Source organism: Sorghum bicolor, chromosome 1 (genome assembly GCF_000003195.3).
Source record: "Sorghum bicolor cultivar BTx623 chromosome 1, Sorghum_bicolor_NCBIv3, whole genome shotgun sequence".
Classification (NCBI taxonomy): domain Eukaryota; kingdom Viridiplantae; phylum Streptophyta; class Magnoliopsida; order Poales; family Poaceae; genus Sorghum; species Sorghum bicolor.
The window spans coordinates 10082711-10108241 of NC_012870.2; the positions used below are offsets into that span (position 1 = coordinate 10082711).

Below are 25531 nucleotides of genomic sequence, written 5' to 3' on the forward strand. Positions count from 1 at the left end.
AGTTAGTATATGATTGGACAATATTTACCACAAACAAACGAAAGTGCTACAGTTTCGAAAACTTTTCAGATTTTCGGAACTAAACAAGGCTTATTTCGGTACTGTAACACTTTCGTTTGTTTGTAACAAATATTATTTAATCATGGACTAACTAGGATTAAAAGATTCGTCTCGTGATTTATAGCTAAATTGTATAATTAGTTTTTGTTTTCGTCTATATTTAATGTTTTATGCATGTATCACAAGATTCGATGTGACGAGAAATCTTGAAAACTTTTTAGTTTTCAGGGTTAACTAAACAAGGCCTATAGCTATAACCTTCCTTCCTCCGGGAAGCAGCTCGCAGCGGCAACAGTGGCCGGCAGCGAGTGTCACACTGTCACGCTCGAACACACACTGACACCGCACAAGGACTTGCCGCTGTTGGTTATTTGACTCCTCTTTTGTCCCGCCGCGCGCATGGCCCCCCTCCTCCTGTCTCTCCGCTCTCTTTATAAGCAACACGCACAGCGGCGGCGTCGGCGAGGGTGAGAAGCGGCGGCGGGAGTCAGCTCCTCTCCTCTGAGCTCTGCAAGTCTGCAGTGCGCGCGAGCGCGACAGGCCGGGGTGCTGTCCTGTCCTGTCCTGTCCTGGTGGTGGGAGATGGCGACCGTGCCGTTGCCGTGGCCGCTCGCCGCGACTGAGAGCGTGAGGAGGTCGCTGCAGGAAGGGGCCGCCGGCGCCGCGGCGTCGTACGCGCAGCGATCCCCGCAGCAGGGGGCGGCGCGTCCCGCGGCCACGGCGAGGTCGGTGGAGACGCTGGTGGTGATCGTGGCCGCGATCGTGCTCGCCGCCGTGCTGGCGGGCGTCCTCGCGCGGGTCTGTGGCGGCCGGCACGTCGTGCCGAGCGCCCAATACCACGACGAGGAAGGCTGGGTGGAGAGGCGCTGCCGGAGCTGCCTCGACAGCGGGCTGCCGCCGCCGCCGCCGGAGCAGGGGTCGTCAAAGACGAGCGAGGCCAAATAGTGCTTGTGCATTGCGATACTTGGGCCTTGTTTAGTTCCGAAAAGACTTCGGTAGTGTAGCACTTTCGTTTGTGTGTGACAAATATTATTCAATTATGGACTAACTAGAATCAAAAGATTCGTCTCGCGATTTCCAGCTAAACTGTGTAATTAGTTTTTTGCTTTCGTCTATATTTAATGCTCCATGCATGTGCCATAAGATTCGATGTGACGTGCAATCTTGAAAACTTTTTGCTTTTCGGGGTGAACTAAACAAGGCCTTGTTAGTGCTTAGCCCAGTAGCCTGCTGCGTACTGCTGTGGTGCTGTAGTTATAGTACTAATACTAGCGTTTGTGTAGGCATTACTGCAGGCTGCTTATCAGCGTATGCAAAGTTTGTGTGTAATTATCAGAACAGCCGGATCTGGCTGTTATCTATTTGTACACAGGAGTGGTACGATGCTAGGACATCAGGCATCCTCGTTGTAGTATTTTGTACCAATAGATCAGTACTAGCAAAGTAAACTATAATAAACTACCATCGCCAGTCAGTAAACTACCATCTCCAGTCGAATTTAGGTAGCGCAATTCTGAAGGTAATACATACTTTCTCCTATAAGTCGTTCTAAGTCATCTTGCTCAATTAAATACAATAATAATTTGTACGTCTAGAGAAATATTTACACTAATCTTCTATGACCAACTGTAAAAAAATTTAGATATAATTGTCAAAACTAAAATGTAACTCTAGACAAATATTAGATAGATTTATATGTAAAGTGGGAGTTAGTACGAAATCTGTTCGAACGACTGGGCATACAAATATGTGCGCTTCGGTCGACCATTCAGTGGCTGATGCAGTGATGCGGACGCAGAATGAAAGAGCCAAGGGAACAAGGTTCTTCGGACGACCATTCTGTTCGCTTGGCAAAACACGATTGACATATTAAGAACATAAACTCAAGCGAACACGCTCTCACCGAGGCAAACGACCGGGAATCAAAGATCCAGTGTCATCGTGAATCCTATATGCCAAGGAACAATCATACGCGGACTATCCATCGACGATGGGTCGATGGTATACCAGACAATCCGTGTGACATTGTTGCAATCGAGCCAAACATCACCGTAACATCAATGCCAAATGGCAATTTTCTCATAGGTAAACTGATTGATATAAACATGACGTGCTAACGGCTTTACAATAGGCGCATTACCCAGTAGAGTTCAGTTGTTCCTTACTTTTACACAACCACGACTCTAAGCGAAGCTTAGAAACGATCCATTCGCAAGGCAAGATAGCTTACAGCCTTCCACGCCATAAGCTTTTCACTGATACAGGAGGAGAGAAAAGGTCAGTCTCTTGGAGTTCAATCAACCCCTTACAAATAAGCTTGCAGTTGCTTACCTCAGGATAGCAGTCTTGATGTACTATGGTTTCGTTGTGTGGATTAACATGCACCACGCAAGATATTCTCCCCTGCAAAGAAGCCAAGAACAATCATTAAATGACTCAGAAGTACTACACGTGGATCATACTGAGTATACACTACAAGCAAAGAACCAATAACGTGCACTCCTGGACAATCTTTTAACCCTAATATTCATCAATCTTTTGTTTAGTGCAACGATAAAATTTGACTCAACTGGAAAAACACCTCTAGCTTGTGAGCGCTACAGGCACTGGTGGAACTGTCATTCTCAAAATTGTAAAAAACAATTTTGTTTGCTTATAAGAACTTTGAATACAATATACAAGAACAAATAAAGTAACAATAACAACCCAACCTAGGAATTTGATGGATAGCCATTAGATAATGAAACCATGAACATTCTTGCAGTCATACAATATTATCAGTTTATCACCACAGAACTATGTTAATAAACCACCTATTCTACAGCAATATAGTAACACAAATACACACATAGAAGTACTGTTCTAGCATGTGAAACCAAGACAGGGTAGAATGAAAAGTTGAAAAGTAGCTCCATCAGAAATTTTTCTAATTCTAGGATATTTGCTTTTTTTTTTCAATAAAATGAAGAGCCAGGCCTACTGCAATGGAGATTCCACAATGAAAACTTTGCACTGGTCATTGGTCTCCATGTAATCAGTGGAACAAAACTAACCATGGCACAGGATTATACATAGGCTTATAAATATGATCTGCTCCTCTACAGCCTAATCCTCCAACAATATTCTGGAGGAGAGAAAAAAGGAAGATTTGTTGTTTCTTGGCTAAAATAACTATGTCCACTTGTTGCAACTATATGCCAAAACAACTATATCCAAATGCAAAAACCAAAGGCAGTAGGCAACTTGGCATGCCTTATATCTATCAACATTGCTTAAGGCATTACTTAACAAATTAAGATGGTCACATCATATTTTACATTAGCAGATAGCTCATCAAGGAATTAAACAAATTACTGTCACCAGTAGTCCAGTACCAAACATATCTTTACAGAACAAGGAGAAAGAACTTTCTGTGAACATCAAACAGGGCATGTGATGAGTAGATGCCACACTGAAGCTTGAGCATCTATAGCTTTATGGCAATGAAGGAGAAAACTGAAAATAACAACCTGACTGGCGAGAACCTGGCAAGGTTTAGGGAGCCAAACTAGCACTTTATCATTGCCACGAGATAGGTAGCTTTCATGAAAATCCGAAGACAGGCTAACCTTGGAGAACTTTCCCTGAGTTCCTACTCCTACAGAGAACACAAGGCATTGAAAATTGGCTTTTTATGCGTTCGATAATCCTGACACTTGACGGTGAGATTGTTAGGTGATAAGGGGATGAGGAAAAAGAGGCTAGTTGCCCCATCAAGGTTTTGTAATGGAAACGTGCCAGCAGGACTTGTAGAACTATCCACAATCAATATAAATTTCATTGAACTGTTTTGATCAACTATAATATATTTTTTGACACTCTTAACTTTAGAACTTCAGGTTGTTCTCCATGCATGCTACACTTTTATTTGTTCAATGAGACGATAGTTTTGCTAAGTTACAAAATGACAAAATGATGCAGGGGGTATAGAAGTGGAAAGTGCAAGCAACATATTTCATTAACTAACATTGTCCTTTCCTTTGAGCAGAAAGCCTTCATTTGGGCATAAAAACAGAAAAAAAAAAGCAATATAGCCTCGATGCCAGTAGTTCCATAAATCCATACAGAAGTGGTACCAGGAAGGGATACATTAAACTTTCAAGTCTAGGAAGTGAGAAATGATAATAGTTAAAGACACAAGGAAAATGTGAAATGTTGACAAGTATTATTCTTCTCATGTGTTGTTAGATCTATCATTCTTACTAAGTGTCCGTTAATGATTGCAATTTATTACTCTAAATCAGTTCTCTTCAGTCAATGATTAAACATGGAGTCACTTCAGCCAATGATTAAACAAGGACACAGAAAATTCAAACAACAGAAGCCAATGCCTTCATAATAATAGGATAACATTTTTGTTTCAAATTTATTAAGGAAGTCAGACAAAGGATGTGTTTGATGACCATGCATTCTCACAGAGGCAATAGACTAATTTACGGTTACATCTTGAAACAAAATCTTATAGAAAAATGATATCTAGATACAAGAGGTAACTTGTCACTGATCATGGTAGAAGTAACAATGAATCAAAATGCCAGCTAAATGCTAAGTACTTATGACATGTCTCATTATGTTATTTTGCAGATATAAAAAATAATATATCATTTAGTGAATCATGAATATGAGAATTAGAGCATGTATCCTGCTAAAATTACACCATGAATGCTCTGAATATGATGGTCATACTCATACCACATCTGACAGAAAGATATCTAGATCAATGCAAGAAGATTGTGCGGATCTTCTTTCCTCACAAATTTTCTTGCTGCATTGCCATGTATTGTTTTTTCATTAAAATGCACTGCCCATTTTATAGACCTTAAATCATGTCGGATAAACTATGTGGGGTAATGCTAAGCTCTTGTCAGCAGCAAAAATTCCAAATTACTTCACCCGTCAATATCCTACCAAATTTATCGTCATAAACATATGGGGCATTCGCATTAACATATAAGAGGAGAAGGACAAGATGCGTCTAAGCCTGAATACTCATACATACAGATTATGATTCAGTTCATGAGATCTGCACATAGCTATATATAACCAAAAAAAATCAGCACATCGCACCTTGACAGGGATGCTGAGGAAGAAGAAGTGGAGATGGCCCTCGACCTCGACGATGGTATCAAAGGGCACGGATCCCCTCGCGAGGTCCTCGACCAGGTAGATCGCGTCCTCAACGACGCGTATGCCGTCGAGCTGCAGGTCGGCGTCGACGTACGACACAGCGCGCGCCCGGACCCGCCCGCCGCCGGACGTGACCCGGCCGAGCGGCGCGCCGCGGTAGGCGATGGCGACGTCGAGGCGGTTGTAGTCGAGCGCGAAGAAGTCCGGGTTGCGGACGCGGACCTTGAGCGCGGCGGATATGGTGACGGCGACGGCGGGGCGCGCCACGACGGAGACGTGCGCGAGGCGGAGGCGGGCGAGGGAGACGTCCGGGTCGGCGGGCCAGAGGAGGAAGCCCGCGAGCGCGAGGAGGAGGAAGAGCGCGGTGAGGCAGGGGCCGACGCCGCAGCAGCGGCCGCTGCCGCGGCGCAGGCGGTGGCGGAGGCGGACGGGGACGAGGAGGACCGTGTAGGAGTCGGCCGGGTGCGGGTCGAGGTAGGGCGGCGGGGAGGCGACGGCGGCGCCAGAGGTGGGGAGCAGGGGATCCCGCGCCCCCGCGGTGGGTTGCGTGGTCTTCGCCATGGGGGAGCAGAAGCAGCGGTGGGTACGCGGGTTACGGGACGATGGACTGAACTGCGTATACCGTAGCTTGGAAGGAAGGGGACGAAAGCGGTTGATTGGAAGTTGGGAGTGGAGCGGAGCTCGTGAAGATGGGCGCTCGCGATTGGTGGCTTGGCCGCCGCTTGGCTTTGGTCTGTAGCGCTTCTGTCTCTGTTTTGGGTTGTTTGGGTGCTGACAGGTGACGGCGTGACGGGTGGACAGCGATCTCTCGTGGAACGCAGTCGCGCTACGCGTTGGCGATGTTGAGAAGAAGACCATCTCGTTAAGCAATTAGTGGTTCACAAGACAAATCTTAAGACGCGGCTATATAAACCAACAATTCGAAATGTTTCCATCATACATGCTTCTGGTAATAGTGACATTCAGGTTTTGTTTTGAGTCAAAGTATCTTGTGTTCGACTATTTTAGAAAAAAATAGCATGACTTTAATTAGATTTACCATGTGTGTATACCATGTTTGTGTTTCATACTACCATTTCAAATTATAAATACTTTTGCCTTTTCTAGATACTTCCTCTAGTGAAATATATAATTGTGAAATTGTTTTAACTTTTCTATATATATATATATATATAATTTGCTATGTATTTAGATGTAAGTGTATAACAATAATTTCACAATTATAAATATCTAATAGAAAGTTAAAATAATTTATATTTAAAATATAGGGAGTACACAATGAAATAATGTATCTATAAAAGCTAAAAAATATAGTTTAAAATGGAGAAAGTAGTTATTATAAAGCCCAAAATGCATGGTGACGAGGACATGAGAAGACTGTGTTGCCACATCGGTGTTTTAGGAAGAGGTGCTTTGAGTAGGCAAGTACTTTAAATATCAAAATGAGTTTCTAACCTTTTATCCCACTAAAAGTTACTTCGATCCCTCTTTTTTTTCAAAAAATGTTCTATTTGGTTTGTCCTAAGAGCATGTCCACCTTATTTCCCTTTTCAATTCTTGGTTTTTGGCAAGATGAAAATAAATCTCTCTAACAACTCATATCCCTTATTCCTAAAATTTACACAGTTCAAAAATCCTCTCCCGTCACGCGTAACTTTAAGTGGAGTCGTGGTCACATAGATCTACGTGTATTCTTTAGGCAATTAAAGGTAGAAGGGCAGAAAAAGAAATAAAAAGTTATAGTTGGGTCTACGTTTAACTACTTACTAGTATAGCTTGTAGTTGGGTAGGTTTAGATTTCCTGGTAGTTAGGTTAGTATGACAACCACCAATTCTATCTCCCTCTATGGTGCATCCACCGTTAGCGGTGACTTTGGCGATGCTGAACGTTTCAACTGTGATGTGTCGTGGAGGTTTGTTACCTTCCTACTCATGTGTATGGGTTGGAATTTTCAATGCCACAACCTTCAATTGGGTTGTTGATTTTCTTCTCCCCTCTTGCGTTCTTCTTCGCTTTTTGGATGGAGTTAGCCATCAAAGCTGCTGGCGGGTCTTCTATTCAAAGGCGAAGCTATGACCATTGGCTGTGATGTGGTGCTGGGGCGTTCAATGGGTCAACGGTGCATCGCTTGTGTTGATGTGCTACTGATTAATGAGATTCAAAATTTTGCCATTGCTTTGTTTAAGGGACCGACTTCCAGCTTCATGCGGCGAGTTCCACCAGAGATGAGGAAGAAAGCCCCTTTTCAATTCCTGTTTTTTGGCAAGATGAAAAAAATCTCTCTAACAACTCATAATCCTTCCTCCTAAAATTACATAGTTCAAAAATCCTCCCTCGTCGCGCGTAACTTTAAGTGGAGTCATGGTCACATGGATCTACGCATATTCTTCAGCCAATCAAAGGTAGAAGGGCAGAAAAAGAATAAAAAGTTGTAGTTGGGTCTATGTTTAGGTTAGTATGACAACCACCAGTTCTATCTCCCTCTATGGCGCATCCACCGTCGGCAACGACTTTGGTGACACTGAAGGTTTCAACTGTGATGCGCCGTGGAGGTTTGTTATCTTCCTACTCATATGTATGGGTTGGAATCTTCAATACCACAACCTTCAGTGGGGTTGCTGGTTTTCTTTTCCCCCTTTTGTGTTCTTCGCTTTTTGGATGGAGTTAGCCATCAAAGCTGTTGGCGTCGGGTCTTCTATTCAAAGGTGAAGCTATGACCATTGGTCGTGATGTGGTGCCAGGGCATTCAATGGGTTAACGGTGTATTGCTTGTGTCGATGTGCTACTGATTAAGGAGCTTCAAAAATTTGTCACTGCTTCGTTTGAGGGACAGACTTCCAGCTTCATGCGGCGGGTTACCTCAGGCTAAAATATAATTCTGGTTTCTTTCAGGGGTTCTTTTGTAAGGGAAAGGACGTAATCATTATGCTTATATAAAAAATTCCAACCCTTTTCTCAAAAAAAATACAAATGAGAAGCTTTCCCGTACCCAGGAAACGATATCTTTCCCTGGAAGTAAAAAAAATGGGTAAGCTTCCCCGTGCAAAAAAGAAAAAAAACGATATCTTCTCCTTGAAAATAAAAAGGTGAAATCTGAAAAATGGGTAAGCCTTCACATGCAAACAACGATTATTCTGAAAGCTTTTTTAAAAAGAGCTCTTTTACAGTGGTTGGGAGTACCTCTTAGTTCCTCCTGATTCCTAAGTAATTAATTAGTGCTAATTATTTTTATGAGTGGAAGGTTAACATGGTAATTGCGGCTCCTCCTCCACCCCTTCCCCACGCACGCCTCGCCCACACGCACCTGAATGACACAATCTCATGTCTCCGCCTGACAACAAGCCGGTTACTCCGATCAAGGAATCAGCTAGGTGGTTGAGTATACGTGATCTTGGAGGGACCGGCTATAGAGGACAGGTAATTATGGATCAAATTTGTGTCTCCCTATGAGCTGTTACTGTGGTTGAGGTCACACATTAAGTTCACAAAAATTTCTCTCTGGTTGTATGGACTATATCTTAATGAGTTCGAGTTGTTGAATTGCAGAAGGGAGTTATATATGGTTGCCCACGTATTACAGGAATGTGGTCACATTTTTTATGTCAAAAATCATAAGCACGAGAATTGTTTCTGGACCTGAGACATGATAGACTTGAACAATTTGTTTTTGCATTCATTTCACATTACCTCAAACATTGGTAGATTGGGGAGTAACTCAGCAAAAATTACAAGCAGACATCAACTTAAACTGAAGGTATACATAACTAAGAGGAATGGTTCGTCTGATGATCTGAACCTTTTGCTCATTTGCTGCCCATCGTATATCAATGAGTAGAGTTCCTATATCAATGACTAAAGCTAAAGAAGAGAGTGAAATATTAATTTCCAGTTGAAGGCCAGCAGCCACCTATAGACATCTGATATGCAAGTTCCTTCGAAGTGGCAAGCTGCAAATAACAAAGGGGAATGAGATTAATACAGGTAGGCAAGTATAGCATAATTTTAGAATAATAATCTTGCACCATACCTTGGACATTGTTGGATATCTCCAAATAATTATTTGGTTCTGAGAATACCCAACTGGTAACAAGCTCATGGCCCCATCCCTAGCTTGCTACTGTCGAACACGTCAGAGGTGATCTGGACGGCCTGCGCCTCGATCCCCAGCTTCCTGCCGTCGAACACCATGTCCACCGCGTACCGTCCCTCCTAGCGCACAATGGACAACCCGCACCCTCCTAGCAATGGGGACAACCGCCGCCTCGGCAAGGAGCACAGACGCCGCCGAGCCCGAATCTCCCCTATTCCACCGTCTTTGTGGCGGCTGATTTAACCGACCTTGGACCACCGCGTTCGCGGACGCGTGCATCACGCCGCTTGCACCCTCCGGGCAGCTAGGACAGCCGTCGCCGCCGTGAAGAGGAGCGCGTACGCCGCCGGGCCCGGATCTCACCTCCTACACCGCCTTCGCCAGATCTACACGATGCCCCCGTTCCTGTCCGCTCTCGCCCTCGCCCTGGTAGCCGGCGCCGCCGCAGCCCTGCCTCACCCTCGCCCTCGCCCTCACCCTAGCAGCCGGCACTGCCGCAACACACTCTCGGTGAAAAGGAAGAACAGACAGACGAGAGAGTGGATAAGATTGAATTTGAAAAATAAACATGTGACAAACTATACTACTTCAATCATTTCTATACTACTTCAATCATTTCTATACTACTCAAACATTATTTTTTATTATAAATTTTACTATTGTAACCTTAATTACATAAAATAATTTCACAAAAAGAATTATCTCAATTTTTTTAAAGGGTTGATCCCATCAATTTTAGTATACACTTGGTGCATATGGTTCCACCATTTAATATGCACTAGGTGCATCTCTAATTAGTTCCTCTTGGTTCCTATGTATTTTTAGCCGTCGGATTGGTCCTCGTGAGCCGTCCATTTTTAAACAACCATTGTAAAAATTCTCTTTTAAAAAAGGAATGAAAAATTGGCTTTAGCCCGTGACTGTGGGTCCAACCCCGAGCCGTGGTCCGTGGAGTGGAGGTCGATCGTCCTATATAACCGGGTCCGGGTGCCGGCGCCTCCTTCCCCGTCAAGCATTCCTTCGCACTTTGTTGCATTTCTGAATCCTGATCTGCAAAGAGAATCCCCAAACTCCAGCTAGCTCGTGGTTTAGGGTTCCAGAGTCGGCGAAGATGTCGGCGCCGTGGTGGGACTCGGACTGGAAGGACCGCTCCGGGCCGGAGTACCGCGCTTTCGTGAGCAACCTACCCTACAGCACCAACGACGGCTCCCTCAAAGACGCCTTCTCCTCCTACGGCCCCCTCAACGCCGATGTGAGTGTGTCTCTTCTTGACAGATGGCTTCATCGGTTGCTGTACAATGATTGATTACCTGGTCCCGGCGAGTTATGTTTGTTTTGGATGAATCCACACGTGTTTGGGCGTCGTTTTCTAGTCTTGCATGTTGCTCTCTCTGGGTTGGTCCCTGTCTCTGCACGTGTTTTGGATCTGTGTTCCCCTATCGTCAACACTAATTTTTAACCTATTTATTAGATGTGCCCATCTGTACCTGTTTCCCCTTTTGCTTCATCTGCTAAATATTTGTATTTAAAGTTCTAAACTTTGCTAAATATTTGTATTTAAAGTTCTAAACTTTAATTAATTTTGGCCCGATAGTTTAGATCTGTCCCCCTGCACATGCCGGTTTTAGATCTGCTGATCTGCAACTGTTTTTCTTCTTTGCTTCATCTGCTAATACTTGTAGTACTGATTAAAAGTTCGAACTTTTTAATTAATTTTGGCCCGATCGTTTAGATCTGTACTTGTACTTGTTTCCATCCTTTGCTTCATCTGCTAAATACTTGTTGTGTACTGATTAAAATTTCGATCTTTTTAATTAATTTTGGCCCGATCGTTTAGATCTGTACTTGTACTTGTTTCCAGGGAAGTTTGTTCTATTGCGGCTAAAAATCTGCACTTTGTATGCAGGTCGCGTATGACCGTGACACGGGGAGGTCACGTGGCTTTGGGTTCGTGCAGTTCGATGACAAGAAGTCGATGGACAACGCCATCCAGGGGATGAACGGCCAGCAGGTCGGCGGCCGCACAGTCTCCGTCAGCCAGGCGAACGAGCGCCCCCGCCGCTGGAGGGCGTGAGCCGCTCAGCAGGCCGGCGGCGCCTGGCCAGCGGCCGCGGTCAGGGCGTCAGGCAGGCTTACGGCGGGCCAGTTATCATCACCCTTACCGTTTTTTAGCTCTCTATCAGTAGTGTTTGGTCCTCTATCGTTAGCATTTGCGGTTTGTCAAGTTTAGTGTCGTGGGATGGAACTTGCCTTGATGGTGCTAAGGTGTAAGGTGTTCGTTGGCTTGATAATGCTAAGTTTCGTCGTTGGCTTTGTGTGCCTGTGAACTCGACAAGTCATCTGTCGTCGTATTCGTATGCTTTGAATCTATGAAATGGAACTTATCGTATGTATTATGTCCTGGCCGCTGGGCGTATGTGTCTTTCGTTTTAATCGATTGCAATGTCTGATTAGCTGATTCTGCGAGTTGCATGTTTGCACAATTGTTTAAAAACATCGCTTGCAACAATGTTTTTATCTGACAACAATCAGCATTAGCAACACCTTTTTTTTCAGTCAGACGAACAGAAGTTGGTATTCTCTATACATAGGCAGCATATTAATTCTGACATAGTAAGAACACATCGACATAGGAAGAACACACGATGATATTGCTTTCATTGGCAATTAATAGCAACAAGCACCATTTTTTTGGATTGCTTTGCTTGACTATTGGGGTTGAATACTGTGGTTGACAGTTGAATGTAAATTTGATCAATCTTCAGCCGTATGGTTGAAGTATGTGCTTAACAGTTTTTGTAGCTAGTGATTGATAGAAGAATGATAAATTTGAACAAACATTGGTCGCTAGTTCATTGGGTTGTTCAGGAATAGATGAGTTTAGTTTTGCACAATTGATTGGGATGTTTTAATTTTAATTTTAATTTTATGCATAGATGGGTTAGTTTTTTCTTGCAATCAAGTGATCGGTGGATCAAATATGGCGATCAAATATATGTTGCAGATAAAACCTTGTTAGAAGTATCAATGTATCACCTGTGTACTCCTCCCTTTAATTTAAGGCATGTACAAACAAAACGTTTCGACATGAGTGTTTTTAAAAGAAAAAAAAATAAACTACGTTAATACATAGCATCTCCATAGAAGTTAGTTGCAAATGGGTGGTACATAAACCAAACTTTATACAATTCCATTCAAGTATCTGGTGATGATTGTTTAGAGCAATTCTAGTAGGGTCATTACTCCGACCTCTAAACCTAAATTGTAATGAAAATGGTCATTAGCTTCTGGAATGTGACCATTCTGCATGGATAATCAATCATGGTATAGTCAATCATTCTAACTTCCAAACCCAACATTATGGCCTTGGCCTTGTTTAGTTCCAATTTTTTTTGTAAAATGAACAATATAACACTTTCGTTTGTATTTGACAAATATTGTCCAATTATGGACTATGGGCTCAAAAGATTCGTCTTGTAAATTATAAGTAAGTTGTGCAATTATTTTTTTATTTATATTTAATGTTCCATACATGTGTCGCAAGATTCGATGTGACTGAAGAATCTGAAAAATTTGCAAAATTTCTTAGGAACTAAACAAGGCCCATATCATAATTATTAGGTCCGACAAATTTAAGGACTCAGACAAATCTAAGTTTTTTTTTAAGAGAGGTTCTCAAATCCTTCTAGCCTTGATCTGATAGGCATTCTAAGTAAATTATCACAAAAAAACTAAACGCCACCACTAAGCACCCACATTATACATCCTCTAATTAGCGAGCTATTACAACTACTCTAACTCAACTCCTATTTACCTATTAGGATAAAAAACTCCTATTTACCTATTATTGCACGTAGAATATTATACTTTACATATGTAACTCGCAATGCTATGAACCTCTTGACATTTTTTCTTCTATTTTAGCATACTTCCTTTTCCATGGAACGTTGTTTATTGTATAAGAACAGATACTCTTTCCCAAAAAAATGATCCATCATTGATGAAAATGTTCTACTTGATTAAAAAATGCCATTATATTAAGTCAAAAATCTTAAATAGATTTTACTCCCTCATTCTAAATTATTTTAACTTTCTTTGAGAGTCAAAACAGTTTAACGAAATCTATATAAGCCGGAGAAAACTCTATCAATTCTCAACATCGCCCATTCTATAACACGCCCCGTCGCTCTGCGGGCTGCGAGGACAATCCTTTTCACTACGTGGAGTTTAATTGGACTTTGGGCCGTGTCGCAGCCACTCTCCCCAAGTCGAGGCCCACCACGAGTCTACGACCAGTCGAGCACGTGCTCCGGCATCTCCTCCGCCGGTAGCATCTCCCCCGGGCGCTGCGCCGTCGATCCCCCGTGGCGCAGTCAAACAGCGCAGCGGCGAGCTCCGGCTCAGATTCCAGCGCCGCGCCAGGGCGCTCCCCTACCGCGACGACTGACCGACCGCCAAGGAATCACGTTCACGTTCACGCGTACGCAGTCGCAGGCACTCTCCCAGCAAAGGCCCGTATGCCACATACAACCTAACCAGTAACCTACGCCAGTTGACGGGACCAACTTGGCGAACTCTTGGCTCCAAAGCTTTCCCGGCCAGTCTCGCAGCAACCCTTCCCCTACCCCGATCGAGCCGTTGTGGAATCGCGCGTCTCGGTCGGGATCCGGCGCTGCCGCAGCCCGATCCGATGCTCTCCGGCGTCGACCACGACGTCCCCGACGGCATCGGGATGGCGCGGCTCGCGTGGACGCGCCTCCCCACCGCTGACGGGGAGGAGGCAGGCCCCTCCACTTCCGCGGCGGCGGACTATGAGCTCTTATCCGCCGCCGCCATCGAGAGCCTCGACTACGAGGTCATCGAGAACTACGCGTACCGGGAGGAGCAGGTACGCGCTGCCCCCCCCGCCCATCTGCTCCTGCTATTGCCCTCGACGCTCGAGCGTGTGGTTTTGGTGTGCGGTCAGCTTAGTTGTTTGTGTTGCTGGGTCGGCGCAGGCGCAGCGGAGCAAGTTCTGGGTGCCCTACTACGTCATGCTCAAGTGGCTGTTCTCTCTGCTGATCGGCGTTGGTGAGCACTCTGTTTGATCCTTTGTTGTCAATGTTATAATTAGCCATTTGTCTGATACTATGAGCTGAGTGTAGCAATAGTAATTCAAGTAGCTGGAGCATTTCCTCAAATCTGTTTTCCCCTGAGCTGTTGTCTACTTGCCTGATTACACTTGTATCACTGGTAACTGTTTATCCCACTAATATAATAAATCACTTACTGTGAGCCTAATTGCACGAAATGTAGTTCAGACAAGTGATGAATCTCGTCCAACTGATTTTCGGACTTGGTTTGTCTTATCATATTACTAATAATGCTGTATGTCAGGCAGATAAAAAATGCGCTATGCAACCAAAAAAACCTACTACAGTACTTTTGAACTAAAAGTGCAGGACATGGAAAAGCCATGGTAAAATCGGCTGTATAAAAGAATCAGATGCCCTCATGGTTTATAGACTCTATAAGGCTAAAAGGTGGGGTGACTAGCTTAGTACTGGTTACCAGTTTTCAGAACACTTTAATTTGACATGAACGACGACATATGGATTAATGGTTAAGCAAGAGCTTTTCTGCTATTCTGCACACTTTCTGTTTAATGAATAGCGCGTTCTTATCATATATGGCACTGCCCTTCTAAATGCTGTACTGTATTTTCATGAAAGTGGAATCCCAGGGTATGGTTTAGTATTTGTTGCTTACCACAGTTTGCAAATTCTCTATTACCTTCATTCCTATTTGAGTACTTTTATCGCAACACAAAGGGCCTGTTTGGTTGGTGCTGCCAGGCAGCGACACCAGGCGTCCGATTTCGGTTGCCTAGGGTCAGATCCACCTGCCTGGGCCTGCACCCTCAGGCCAGGGCGCCAACCAAACACCCATAAACTTTTGTCCTCTATTTTGTTAATAATTAATTTGGGCCATAAGTTGTATCTTATAGGATGACCATTGCAGTCTGTGTTTATCCTATCTCTCATTATTTGATTCACAGATAGTGATACTGGAACAAGGATTATCCTTAGTAATTCTTTTTTTTTTTTTGGAAAACTTGATGGCATCTTGGGTTCACTAAATTCCCAGTTGGGGTACAAACAAACATCATGAACTCATAAATAGTACCTAAACATAAAGATTGGTGTTGCAGGGTCAAAACAATTCATGCAACATGTTACAAAAGGAAACTCTTTTTGTGATGGTATAATGGCCCTGTTTGGAATAGCTTAATTTTAGGCGATTTTCTCAATAGCTGCCTTTTTTTATAAGCAATCTTTCCTAAGAAGCGCTTTATAGGAAAAGCTGCCCATTTGACATCATGCTCCAGCGAACTAAAATCAAGCTCCTGAGTTCCTGACTTCAACATTAGCCACAGGGTAGAGCTTGTTGGCTGTCTCAATCAACCTTCCATGCAACCAAACTGAGCACCTAGCTAGGAAAATCGAACTTTAGTACACAAATCCCAATCAAACCCATACAAGCCAGTGGAGCTGGAGAAGCTGCGTGGCCAAGGGCTTGTGGAGCAGAAGAGGTCAGGGGGCAGCCTGGTCAAGGGCTGGCGGAGGAGGTGTGCTGCTGGCAGCTCAGAGGTGTATGGTGTGGTTTCTCCCGGGCAGTTGGCGGCATCGACCATTACCTCAACGCTGGCGTGCCATCTCTGTGAGCGAGCTTTGAGAAGGTCGATGTGGCTTGGCAGCGCTATGAGGAGGCCGATGCAGAGCGGCACTGCAAGGAGGCGGATGCAGAAGGAATCGCACGCCAGAGGAGAACGGTGCTAGTGAGTAGGGAGGGAGGTGCTGTGAGTGAGCGAGGAAAAAAGTTGAGAAGCTGGGGTGTGATGGCTTCTGAGATTTCAAATTTAACGTTTGGGCTGGGTTGTGGCTTAAGAAAAGCATAAGCTGAGAAACAGGGTTGCCAAACAGGGGCCAACATATGTTGAATGATTCAACTAATGAGAAACTATGCCTATTTCTTCTTCTTCTTCCTCCTTTTTTTAATAGAGATTTTAAGCATATAAGACTGTGCGTCCGTTATGAGATATATTTTATACACCAAAATTTTACTTGCATTGATTGATTATTCTTGCACTTGATATCATTTTCTGGTTTGTAGGTACTGGATTAGCTGCTATATTCATAAACCTGGCTGTTGAGAACTTCTCTGGATGGAAATATACTGCGACATTTGCTATAATAAAGCATTCATATTTTGTGGGATTCTTCGTGTACACAGTTTTCAATTTAGCCCTGGTCTTCTCTTCTGTATATATAGTCACAAACTTTGCTCCAGCAGCTGCTGGATCTGGTATTCCAGAGATCAAAGGTTACTTAAATGGTAAGGTTTAGTTACTGAAACATTTGGTACTGTCGTTCTAAGAAATTGATGATGTAGTTTGAAGTCTTTATGCAGGAGTGGATACACCTGGAATCCTCCTTTTGAGGACATTAGTTGGGAAGGTGGGTTTACAACTTTTTACATTGCTTTCTTCAGCTAATATGATGTAATATCTCATATATGCTGCTTTGTGCCATAGATATTTGGGAGCATTGGATCAGTTGGAGGTGGATTGGCTCTAGGGAAAGAAGGGCCTCTTGTTCATACTGGGGCCTGCATTGCTTCGCTTCTTGGACAAGTGGGTTTATGATCATGATTTGAACCTCTCCATTCCCGAGTTACCCATACGTTGATCATGTGGATTTATGCTAAGTACTTCTGTCATGTCTGTTGTTGTCTTCCTTGGTTAGGAAAGATTTGAAAAGAACAAGCTGTTGTGGTGTCTCATCTCATTATCCTGAAAGATAGTAAATGAATTGTCAATGTCAAAAAGTTAAAAAAAAAAACAGATGCCCACAAGCATCAATTTAGAAACCTTGGAGACATTCTCAATAAGTTGTGGCATTGAACATGACAATTCTCATGGTCATATTGTGCGTTGACAAGGGGCCGATGATACATGTAGTGTAGCTTTTGGTGTGTTTATATGTAGAAAGCTATAACCAATGGTTGGCTACTCAGCTTTTGGTGCCAATATGCTGTCTTGGGGCAAAAAAGGGAGATATGCAACAATCGATGATGTTATACTAGTTGTCAGATAGTGAACTAGTGATGCTTAAAAAATGAACTAATCGACTACTTTAGGGTCCACCAGTATTTTGAATTGCTGTTGACTGGTCCAACAAAATCTGTTCACCAAGGTCAACACATAAAGACATGACAGCAGATTAGCTTTTTTGTTCTACTTCATTTCCACTTGGAAGTCTTTTGTTGCTATCATATGAAAATGCTTCATACTGTCAAGTGTCAACTAATCCTAATGTGCATGTGGTATAGGGTGGATCTGCAAAGTACCACTTGAATTCTAGGTGGGTACGGATTTTTGAAAGCGATCGTGATAGGCGAGACCTTGTAAGTTATTTCTGGCCATGCAATCTATTACTTATGTCTCTATGACTAGCTCTTAGGTAAAATTACTCAAGGCTATTTTTTTTGTCATATGTTATACTTAATTCTTCAAATTATCTTGAATTCTTGGTTTCTTTGTGCCATTTAGTTGTACTAGGCCATCTTGTTGACATGAAGAAAGTTGAGTGTGTAAACAATTGTAAGCTACCCATACCCTATTTGCGGAAAAATAACTGGTGAGGACCATCCCTACGAAAACACGGTCTGATGTGTGGCCCATGAGGTATCTGATTTACCATCCGCATACTAAAAATAGTATCGTGGCCCACCTACCAGCTGCACAGTTCACACAGTGTCCTGGTAGGGATGGTCCTCACCAATTTTTTCTCCCTATTTGCAGCCCAGCAGAAAGTTGAGTGTAGCCTGGTTCCAGGACATATTTTGGTAGTATATGAACTGGATTCTGTATTATTTACCGAGACATTTGCCTTGTCATAATACTGTTGGACAAGACCATCTGAGTTGAGTGGTTCAGATATGAATGGTCTTGGTTTGTATGTCAATTGCAAGACTTGCCTGTTTAGACTTTAGACACTCAAGTCTACACTTCACTATCCTAGTGTTGTCAAATGGCACATATTTCTGCTTGCAATACGCCAATACCTTAATGGCCCAGCTGCTGCTTCTCTATTGAAATGTGAGGTTTGATAGGAAGCACCATTGTCACCCTTACTTGCTGGTGCATCCTTATCTACCAGATCTTATTGCTCTCATACTTCTGTGTACATTATGTATAACAACCAGTGAACCAGATAAAATTTGAGCCTGATCAGCTGGATTGCTGCAGCAGCTTTGCAGCTGCTGAGCACCAACTAACCAGTTCCAAAGCATGTAGTAGTACTGAATCCATGCAGCAGCAGCAGCAGCTTCAGCCACAACCAAAACTAGCACAGCTGATCAGTCAACCTTAAAATTCACTAGAATTGAAAATGCCTAAATAGATGAAGCTGTTTGAAAATTTTCTTTTCCATGTGGCAACTCTTTTTTGTATTTGAGGTTCAACCTAACATTCTTTGGCCAACTCGTGTAGATATTGTTAAAGTAATCCCTCAAGAAAGGCTGTTAAGATAAATCAGATTGTTGGCAGGGAATCAAGTTTTAGCTAACAAACTGCCAAGCAAGTCTTTATTCAATTTCTGTTTTCCTTAAACTTGTTCTTAGAGCAACTCCAAGAGACTCTCCATATCCTTCCTAATACTAGGAATAGATATTTTGATGAAAAAATACCCTTGAACAGCGTCTTTTTTTGGCTATCCAAATATAGCCATGTTTTATTCAGGATTTGCCGCTAGCCAAAGATAGAAAATGAGAATGGCTCTCTAGAGTGCACAGAAGATATAGAAAAAAAAATGTTGGAGAGTGGAAAGATATAAAAAGCGATTTTTATGCAAATGACTCTCCAAATGATGATTTAGAGAGTGAGCTTTAGAAAGACTCTTGGAGATGCTCTTAGCACCTTCCGATGTGCATGCTCTATCACACCCTTTAAGTTCTGGAACTAAAAACGATAAGGAAAAAAGGAAAGTAATATGGAAAGTTAGCAACTTTCAGTGGTGAAGAATTCTTACATGTAGTGTCGAATGCATTCCAAGCTTTTTTTAAAGAATGAATGGCTTATAATATTGAAGCTCTCAAAACTATTAATGTTTCAAAAGGTGACATGTGGATGTGCAGCTGGAGTTGCTGCAGCCTTCAGAGCTCCTGTTGGTGGGGTACTATTTGCCTTGGAGGAAGTTACATCCTGGTAAGATTGTCTATCATATTTTTACCTTTTGATATAAATTGAGACACATAACTGGAAAATTAGCAATTTAGAGCAATGATAACTTACTCAAGTTTCCAATTTGTAGTTTTCCTAATTGTCTCTTCTGAATTTAACATACTACTAGTTCAGTTATAGAAATATTGTGTTTAACCTGTAGACGTGCTCAATCCAATTTCGAGGACCGCTAATGGACTTTACTCTATTTCTTCTCTAACTTGGTATTTTAAGTGTTCATACTTCTGTGCGGGTGACTTTTCATGCTGCTTGCCAGTAGATATCCCATGCTTCACCTTAAAGCTTGTTTTAAATGTCAGAATAATATTCATTAGATATTCTTGGTGGATTTTGTTGTGTACTTCTACTGTGACCTAGAGCCGAAAGGCCTAAAACGGATATATGTTATTTGTTAAATTTGTTTTTTCTGCCTGATTCTATGCTGATTCTATGAAGTGAGTCTCTGAAATGAACTAGGAGGTTAGGAGCTCAAAAAAGTGGTTTCTCCTGATTCACTTCACACAGAGTCACTGTATGCATAAAGTTTATCCTAGAGAATCATATAGAAACATTATCAGACAGAGAGTCAGCTTTCACAGAGAATCTGGAGCAGGAGCTCTACCAAACAGGCCCTTACATTTTAGTGTGATTCACATTTCTTCTGGTGAATTAATTAATTAAAATGCTTAAATTGCTCTATATGAGGGTAAAGAGTCTTTGATGCCTTGATATATAGCAAAACTATAATGTTATCTATGTTGGCCAAGCTGAGTGGATATTCGATTCATATTCATGTTTGAGCATATTTGGATTCATTTAGAATGCACAGATTGGATGCTTTCAATCCTGAGTTGCATTTATCAGTTTTCACCCCAACATTTACTGTAGATATTTTGCTATTATAATACTGTCAACCATTTCACCACTTCACCTTTGTAAACATTTCTTCAGTTTATTTCGTGTCCATGCATTGGCAACCTCATGCAATAGATTGTTTTTTAGTATGTCTACTCAATCAGAGTGGCCAAATGTCATGAAACACTTTCTTCAGCTGTCTGCATTGCACTGCAACATATGATTGATTCTGTCCCCACTTACATTTCTGAAGGTGGAGAAGTCATCTTATGTGGAGAGTATTCTTCACATCTGCTGTGGTGGCCGTTGTTGTGCGTTCAGCCATGAATTGGTGCAACAGTGGAAAATGTGGTCATTTTGGAGCTGGAGGTTTTATAATCTGGGACATATCTGGGTAAGATATCCCCCACCCACCCACACCCCACCCACACCCCAATCTGACTGGTCGTGCTTCAATCATGAAATGGCATTTGTGATATTAATTGTTCTTATCCTTTGATTTGAAGAGGTCAAGAAGATTACTCATATCAGGAACTGTTCCCTATGGCAATTATTGGTGTTATTGGTGGACTTCTTGGTAAGTAATGCAACATCGATCCAGTGTGTCTAGAAAAGCCAAGTCAGGTTTTGCACTTAACAATAGTTTCTGTGCTGACTAGGACATCTTAGTCCCTTAAATGTGGCCCTCATCTTGGCATAATTTATTGTCTTCTCATCGTGCTAATCATTAACCCGTATAGGGTAATATAGGTGCATCCTTACAAAATCACACTGTGTCTGCTCTTAGGCTGCACTGTACTACCTAATTCCATGTCAGAATTAAACTACTCTCTGGAGTCTTTTAGAGACTCCACTATTCAGAATCAGATGTTCTATGGTAAAACATTGTTATTGAGCGACGCACACTCCAATCCTGAAAACCCATGCCCCAGTAGATTCTAACTTCCAAACCGATTAACTGAATAAGTAGTCCTATCATGCGAATTAATTATTTTGTCAATTCTGAATCTAATGTGTTGGTTTCTCTTCAGGGGCATTATTTAACCAACTTACCCTGTATATAACTAAATGGCGGCGAACATATCTTCATAAGAAAGGGAAACGAGTCCAAGTATGCTGAATCTATGATGGATTTTTAGTGGTAGATTTGCTTCTGTTTTCTGTAGTCCTATTTTTGACACCCATAATAACATTTTCAGATCTTTGAAGCCTGCCTTATATCTTTGGTAACATCCACAATTTCCTTTGTGTTGCCATTACTGAGGAAATGCAGTCCATGCCCTCAGTTAGAAACTAATTCTGGCATAGAATGCCCTCATCCACCTGGCACAGATGGGAATTTTGTTAATGTGAGATTTACTTTGTGAATTTCTGCTCAACGTACATGTTAGCTACATGATAATGATAGTTTTTTTATTAATCCTTTATTTGCATTATGCAGTTCTATTGTTCAAAAGATAGAGAGTACAATGATCTAGCAACCATTTTCTTCAATACTCAGGTTATATATCGTTAGAGAACTTTCCTTAGCTGAGCATTTTCTTGTAAGTGTAGTAGTGTACAATACCTTATGGTCTTATTCAACATGGTTCTGTTTGCAGGATGATGCAATACGTAATCTTTTCAGTGCAAAAACATTCCATGAATACAGTGCACAAAGCTTGATTACCTTCCTGGTATCTTCTCTTCTCTTCTCTTTTCTTTTTTCTATTTACATATGTAGTTTTGTTCCTCCATTTGTACAGTTTTTGTAGGTATGATTGCTCTATAGAGCTCTGGCTACACTTTGCTAAACTTGTGGTTATATGATTATTCTAACTAACATTTTGTCATTGTTATTTTGCTGTTATTTGCTATTCTACAATCTTCCTGTACTCTGCTAAGATTTCATCCTATGCTGTTGATTTACTACATGTTATGTAACTAAATAGTGTCCATCAGATCCAAATAATCATAATCTCTCATAGAAACTTAGTTATCTGTTCTTGTCCTATTAGTGCATTTTGTCCATATCTCTCCTGCGTGTTTTAGAGAAAAAAGAGAACACCCTCTATCAGAAGAGTAAACCATGATGGGTCACCATTTGTACTGTACCAAAATCTTTTAAGTTATAATGTTGCAGTTCTACTTGTGGTTAATTAAGCTATCAAGTTGGCTTTGCTAAAATCAAATTATTACTTGAGTTCTTTCATCTACTTACGTTTCCCTTTTCCCCTTTGGGTCTCAGGTCATGTTTTATTCCTTAGCTGTTGTGACATTTGGAACTGCAGTTCCGGCTGGCCAGTTTGTCCCAGGAATAATGATTGGATCTACATATGGAAGGCTTGTTGGAATGTTTGTTGTCAAGTTCTATAAGAAACTAAACATCGAGGAGGGCACGTGAGTCCTTGCCATCTCTTTGTATCCACAGCTGCAATATAGTCATATTAATTTATGCTCTCTTTTCATTATAGTTGTTGCGTTGAATAGATCTTGATGTCACTATTCTTTTGTTCAAATGGGGATGTCATTTGATAGTTTGTGAAATCTTGACACAATTTCTATTCATTATCAAATATTGTTGTAGGTATGCACTCCTTGGTGCTGCATCCTTTCTTGGAGGTTCAATGAGAATGACTGTATCTTTATGTGTTATCATGGTTGAGATTACGAACAACTTGCAACTCTTGCCATTGATCATGCTTGTTCTTCTAGTTTCTAAGGTACTAACTTTACAATCTATGACTCCCTAGTTGAACATAATGAATGGAATGTGTCTGCTGATTTCAGTTTATGTAGGCGGTTGGTGACTTCTTTAACGAAGGGTTATATGAAGAGCAAGCCCGATTAAGGGGCATCCCTCTACTGGACTCCAGGCCTAAGCAAGTTATGAGAAATATGACTGCAAAGGATGCGTGCAAGAATCAAAAGGTTCTGAAGCTTTTACTCCATTTATCTATTTAAGTTGACTGGAAATTACCATGTATCACTATTATTACCAGTTCTAATGCATCCAATCTTTTGCCACCAATTTAAGGTTGTCTGCCTACCACGTGTTTCAAGGATTGTTGATATCGTTTCCGTTTTGCGTACCAACAAGCATAATGGTTTCCCTGTAAGTTTTTTTTTGCAGTTAAACAAAGTTTTCATGGGGGTTTTCACTAATTGTTTTCTTCTCCCATTCTTTTCTTGGTTCAGGTTGTTGACCGTGGGCAGAATGGTGAGCCACTTGTCATAGGTCTCATACTTCGTAGGTAAGATACAATGCTATGTACTATTGAACTTTTTTTACTGTTTGGGAACTGGGGTTTTGATTATTGCATTCTGTGAAGGAAACCTAGATCAATAGGTTGTACATGTATAAGACGAGTCAATGGGCCAGTAAGGAGAACTATACTATACAGATATTAATCAATACACTGACCTTGTCCTCTTGTTGCAGCCACTTATTGGTACTTCTACAAGCGAAAGTAGATTTCCAGAACAGTCCTTTCCCATGTGGACCAGGCGTACTGAACAGGTTTTTGTTTTTCTATTTATATAAGCCAGTAATAGCACATCCAATGTTGCTCTGGTAATAATCCAATATTTTTTCTATTACTTAGGCACAATTTTAGTGACTTTGTTAAACCAGCATCAAGTAAAGGAAAGTCAATTGATGATATTCATTTGACAGAGGATGAACTGGGGCTGTATTTGGATCTTGCCCCATTTTTAAATCCTTCACCATACATAGTGCCAGAGGACATGTCATTGGCAAAGGTAAATCATGCCTTTTACTTTTGGATCTTATTATATCTATTTGCTGAGTCAGTTGTGTGATTATCTTTATACTAATGATTTCAGGTGTACAATCTCTTCCGTCAGCTTGGATTGAGACATATATTTGTTGTTCCTAGGCCTTCTCGTGTTGTAGGATTGATAACCAGAAAAGATTTATTACTTGAGGTGATAAGTTATACTTTTAGCTTAAGAGTTGAGGAATATACGTAATTTTTTTATCTGGAGTCCCTTTTACAAGTGTTATGGTATTTCAGGAGCATAGCAACAATGTGATGGCGGAGCTCCAATCGACGAGTGTAAGGTTTTGATGTTCCTGCCCCCCAGATATTATCTGCATATGCAAAGCATGTACATTGTCACAAGTAACTTATATTCTGATTGCATTTGCCTCAAAACTGAGGTTTCAATTACTGGGCGCTATTGGTGCCTGCCTGCCTGGTGAACATTGTTAGGAGCTCTCTTAACATTGCATTGGCTATAGTAAATTCCATTTGCATAGATTTTTGGTTAGATGGTTGCCAAAAAAAAGATTTTTGGTTAGATGCTCTTGACATGCTAGAGAGGAAATCTTGGAAGGCAGGTTGTAAATCACAGCACTGTCTTAATTAGCGACCGTTTAAGAGAAAAAGGGTCATTTTGGACTGATAGCGTTATTTTGATCTGCAGGGGCTTGCTGAACGGCAAAATGCTCGGTGGTAATGTACATCTGGAACGTCCCCTTCTTGACAATCTAGTGATTGAATAGATACACAACATAGCGGCATGTGCCTCAAGATAATTTTGATAGCTAGCAGTTAACCTTGCACGGAATATTGGGCCATGGGTATCCGTTCCCTCATACTTTGCATGAATGATGAAGCGGCACTGCGCGGGTAATGCAGCAGCATGGTTTGGATTCTGCGAAGTGTTGCGCATGGAGGTTGGCCGTTGCGCATGACTTAGCTCTCTGCGGTGGCTATTGAGGTGATTTCCTGGTGCCGTGTGTTTAGATTAGGTGACTTGTAACTCAAAGTGTTCATACACGTCATTCATGTATCCCACGGTAAATTTCCAAGGCTCTGTTTTGGCGGTTGTAAGTAGATATCTATCATCTGTGATACGATGATGAAGACAAGCTACGTAGATTTGCTTGTTCTTTCATGAAAGTATGATACGAGGCTACAAATTGCCTTCCGTTCCGGTCTCGATCTGTTTTTGCGGCCCTGGAGAACGAAAGCTGATATACTTCACCTTAACGAGTTTATACCCAACACACACAAGAGTTCGTAAAACACACAGAGGAGTTCGTATCGGTAAGGTCTGCGTGTCCGACTGGATGTGGTTGTAACAGGAAAGG

At 41.9% G+C, this 25531-nt stretch overlaps 4 protein-coding genes across 7 annotated transcripts; 3 read left to right on the forward strand and 1 right to left on the reverse strand.

The window, feature by feature from the left end:
- LOC8054128 lies at window positions 335–1145 on the forward strand. The gene has a single exon (XM_002463999.2). It carries the CDS (start codon window positions 643–645, stop codon window positions 1003–1005), a length of 363 nt encoding a protein of 120 aa, XP_002464044.2. The 5' UTR covers window positions 335–642; the 3' UTR covers window positions 1006–1145.
- Window positions 1939–5969, reverse strand: LOC8062954. 2 transcript variants are annotated; one of them, XR_002449408.1, is made up of 4 exons: window positions 5167–5969; window positions 3570–3697; window positions 2392–2463; window positions 1939–2315 (listed from the first exon to the last, which is right to left on the reverse strand). XR_002449408.1 is itself a non-coding variant. In XM_002466581.2 (3 exons), the coding sequence occupies exons 1-3, from the start codon at window positions 5785–5787 to the stop codon at window positions 2313–2315; spliced, it is 696 nt and encodes a 231-aa protein (XP_002466626.1). In that variant the 5' UTR covers window positions 5788–5960; the 3' UTR covers window positions 1939–2312. The 2 variants fall into 2 exon arrangements, 1 of the variants encoding a protein (XP_002466626.1); XM_002466581.2 differs by lacking the exon at window positions 3570–3697 and having other exon boundaries at window positions 5167–5960.
- Window positions 10306–11717, forward strand: LOC8054129 (glycine-rich RNA-binding protein). Its single transcript, XM_002464000.2, has 2 exons — window positions 10306–10569; window positions 11224–11717. The coding sequence occupies exons 1-2, from the start codon at window positions 10429–10431 to the stop codon at window positions 11389–11391; spliced, it is 309 nt and encodes a 102-aa protein (XP_002464045.1). The 5' UTR covers window positions 10306–10428; the 3' UTR covers window positions 11392–11717.
- On the forward strand, window positions 13690–25378 carry LOC8062955 (chloride channel protein CLC-d). 3 transcript variants are annotated; one of them, XM_002464001.2, is made up of 23 exons: window positions 13693–14205; window positions 14315–14387; window positions 16470–16691; window positions 16767–16813; window positions 16891–16989; window positions 17688–17762; window positions 19475–19563; window positions 20687–20827; window positions 20940–21010; window positions 21465–21544; window positions 21633–21782; window positions 21875–21934; window positions 22035–22109; window positions 22661–22812; window positions 23000–23135; window positions 23212–23343; window positions 23450–23527; window positions 23611–23666; window positions 23855–23932; window positions 24018–24174; window positions 24259–24360; window positions 24450–24491; window positions 24862–25378. In XM_002464001.2, the coding sequence occupies exons 1-23, from the start codon at window positions 14008–14010 to the stop codon at window positions 24892–24894; spliced, it is 2346 nt and encodes a 781-aa protein (XP_002464046.2). In that variant the 5' UTR covers window positions 13693–14007; the 3' UTR covers window positions 24895–25378. The 3 variants fall into 3 exon arrangements, with proteins under 3 accessions (XP_021304017.1, XP_002464046.2, XP_021304012.1); XM_021448337.1 differs by having other exon boundaries at window positions 13694–14205; window positions 24450–24496; XM_021448342.1 differs by lacking the exons at window positions 24259–24360; window positions 24450–24491; window positions 24862–25378 and having other exon boundaries at window positions 13690–14205; window positions 24089–24174.

What these genes read in the sequence shown, in the direction of transcription:
- LOC8062954 (XM_002466581.2), bottom strand. Translation starts at nt 5,787, where the DNA reads ATGGCGAAGACCACGCAACCCACCGCGGGGGCGCGGGATCCCCTGCTC. An exon ending in TCCTCAGCATCCCTGTCAAG is followed by an intron (nt 2,464 to 5,166) that starts GTGCGATGTGCT and finishes GCTTCTTTGCAG; the next exon opens with GGGAGAATATCTTGCGTGGT.
- LOC8054129 (XM_002464000.2), top strand. Translation starts at nt 10,429, where the DNA reads ATGTCGGCGCCGTGGTGGGACTCGGACTGGAAGGACCGCTCCGGGCCG. An exon ending in ACGGCCCCCTCAACGCCGAT is followed by an intron (nt 10,570 to 11,223) that starts GTGAGTGTGTCT and finishes CTTTGTATGCAG; the next exon opens with GTCGCGTATGACCGTGACAC.
- LOC8054128 (XM_002463999.2), top strand. Translation starts at nt 643, where the DNA reads ATGGCGACCGTGCCGTTGCCGTGGCCGCTCGCCGCGACTGAGAGCGTG.
- LOC8062955 (XM_021448337.1), top strand. Translation starts at nt 14,008, where the DNA reads ATGCTCTCCGGCGTCGACCACGACGTCCCCGACGGCATCGGGATGGCG. An exon ending in CTCTCTGCTGATCGGCGTTG is followed by an intron (nt 14,388 to 16,469) that starts GTGAGCACTCTG and finishes TCTGGTTTGTAG; the next exon opens with GTACTGGATTAGCTGCTATA. An exon ending in AGGACATGTCATTGGCAAAG is followed by an intron (nt 24,175 to 24,258) that starts GTAAATCATGCC and finishes TAATGATTTCAG; the next exon opens with GTGTACAATCTCTTCCGTCA.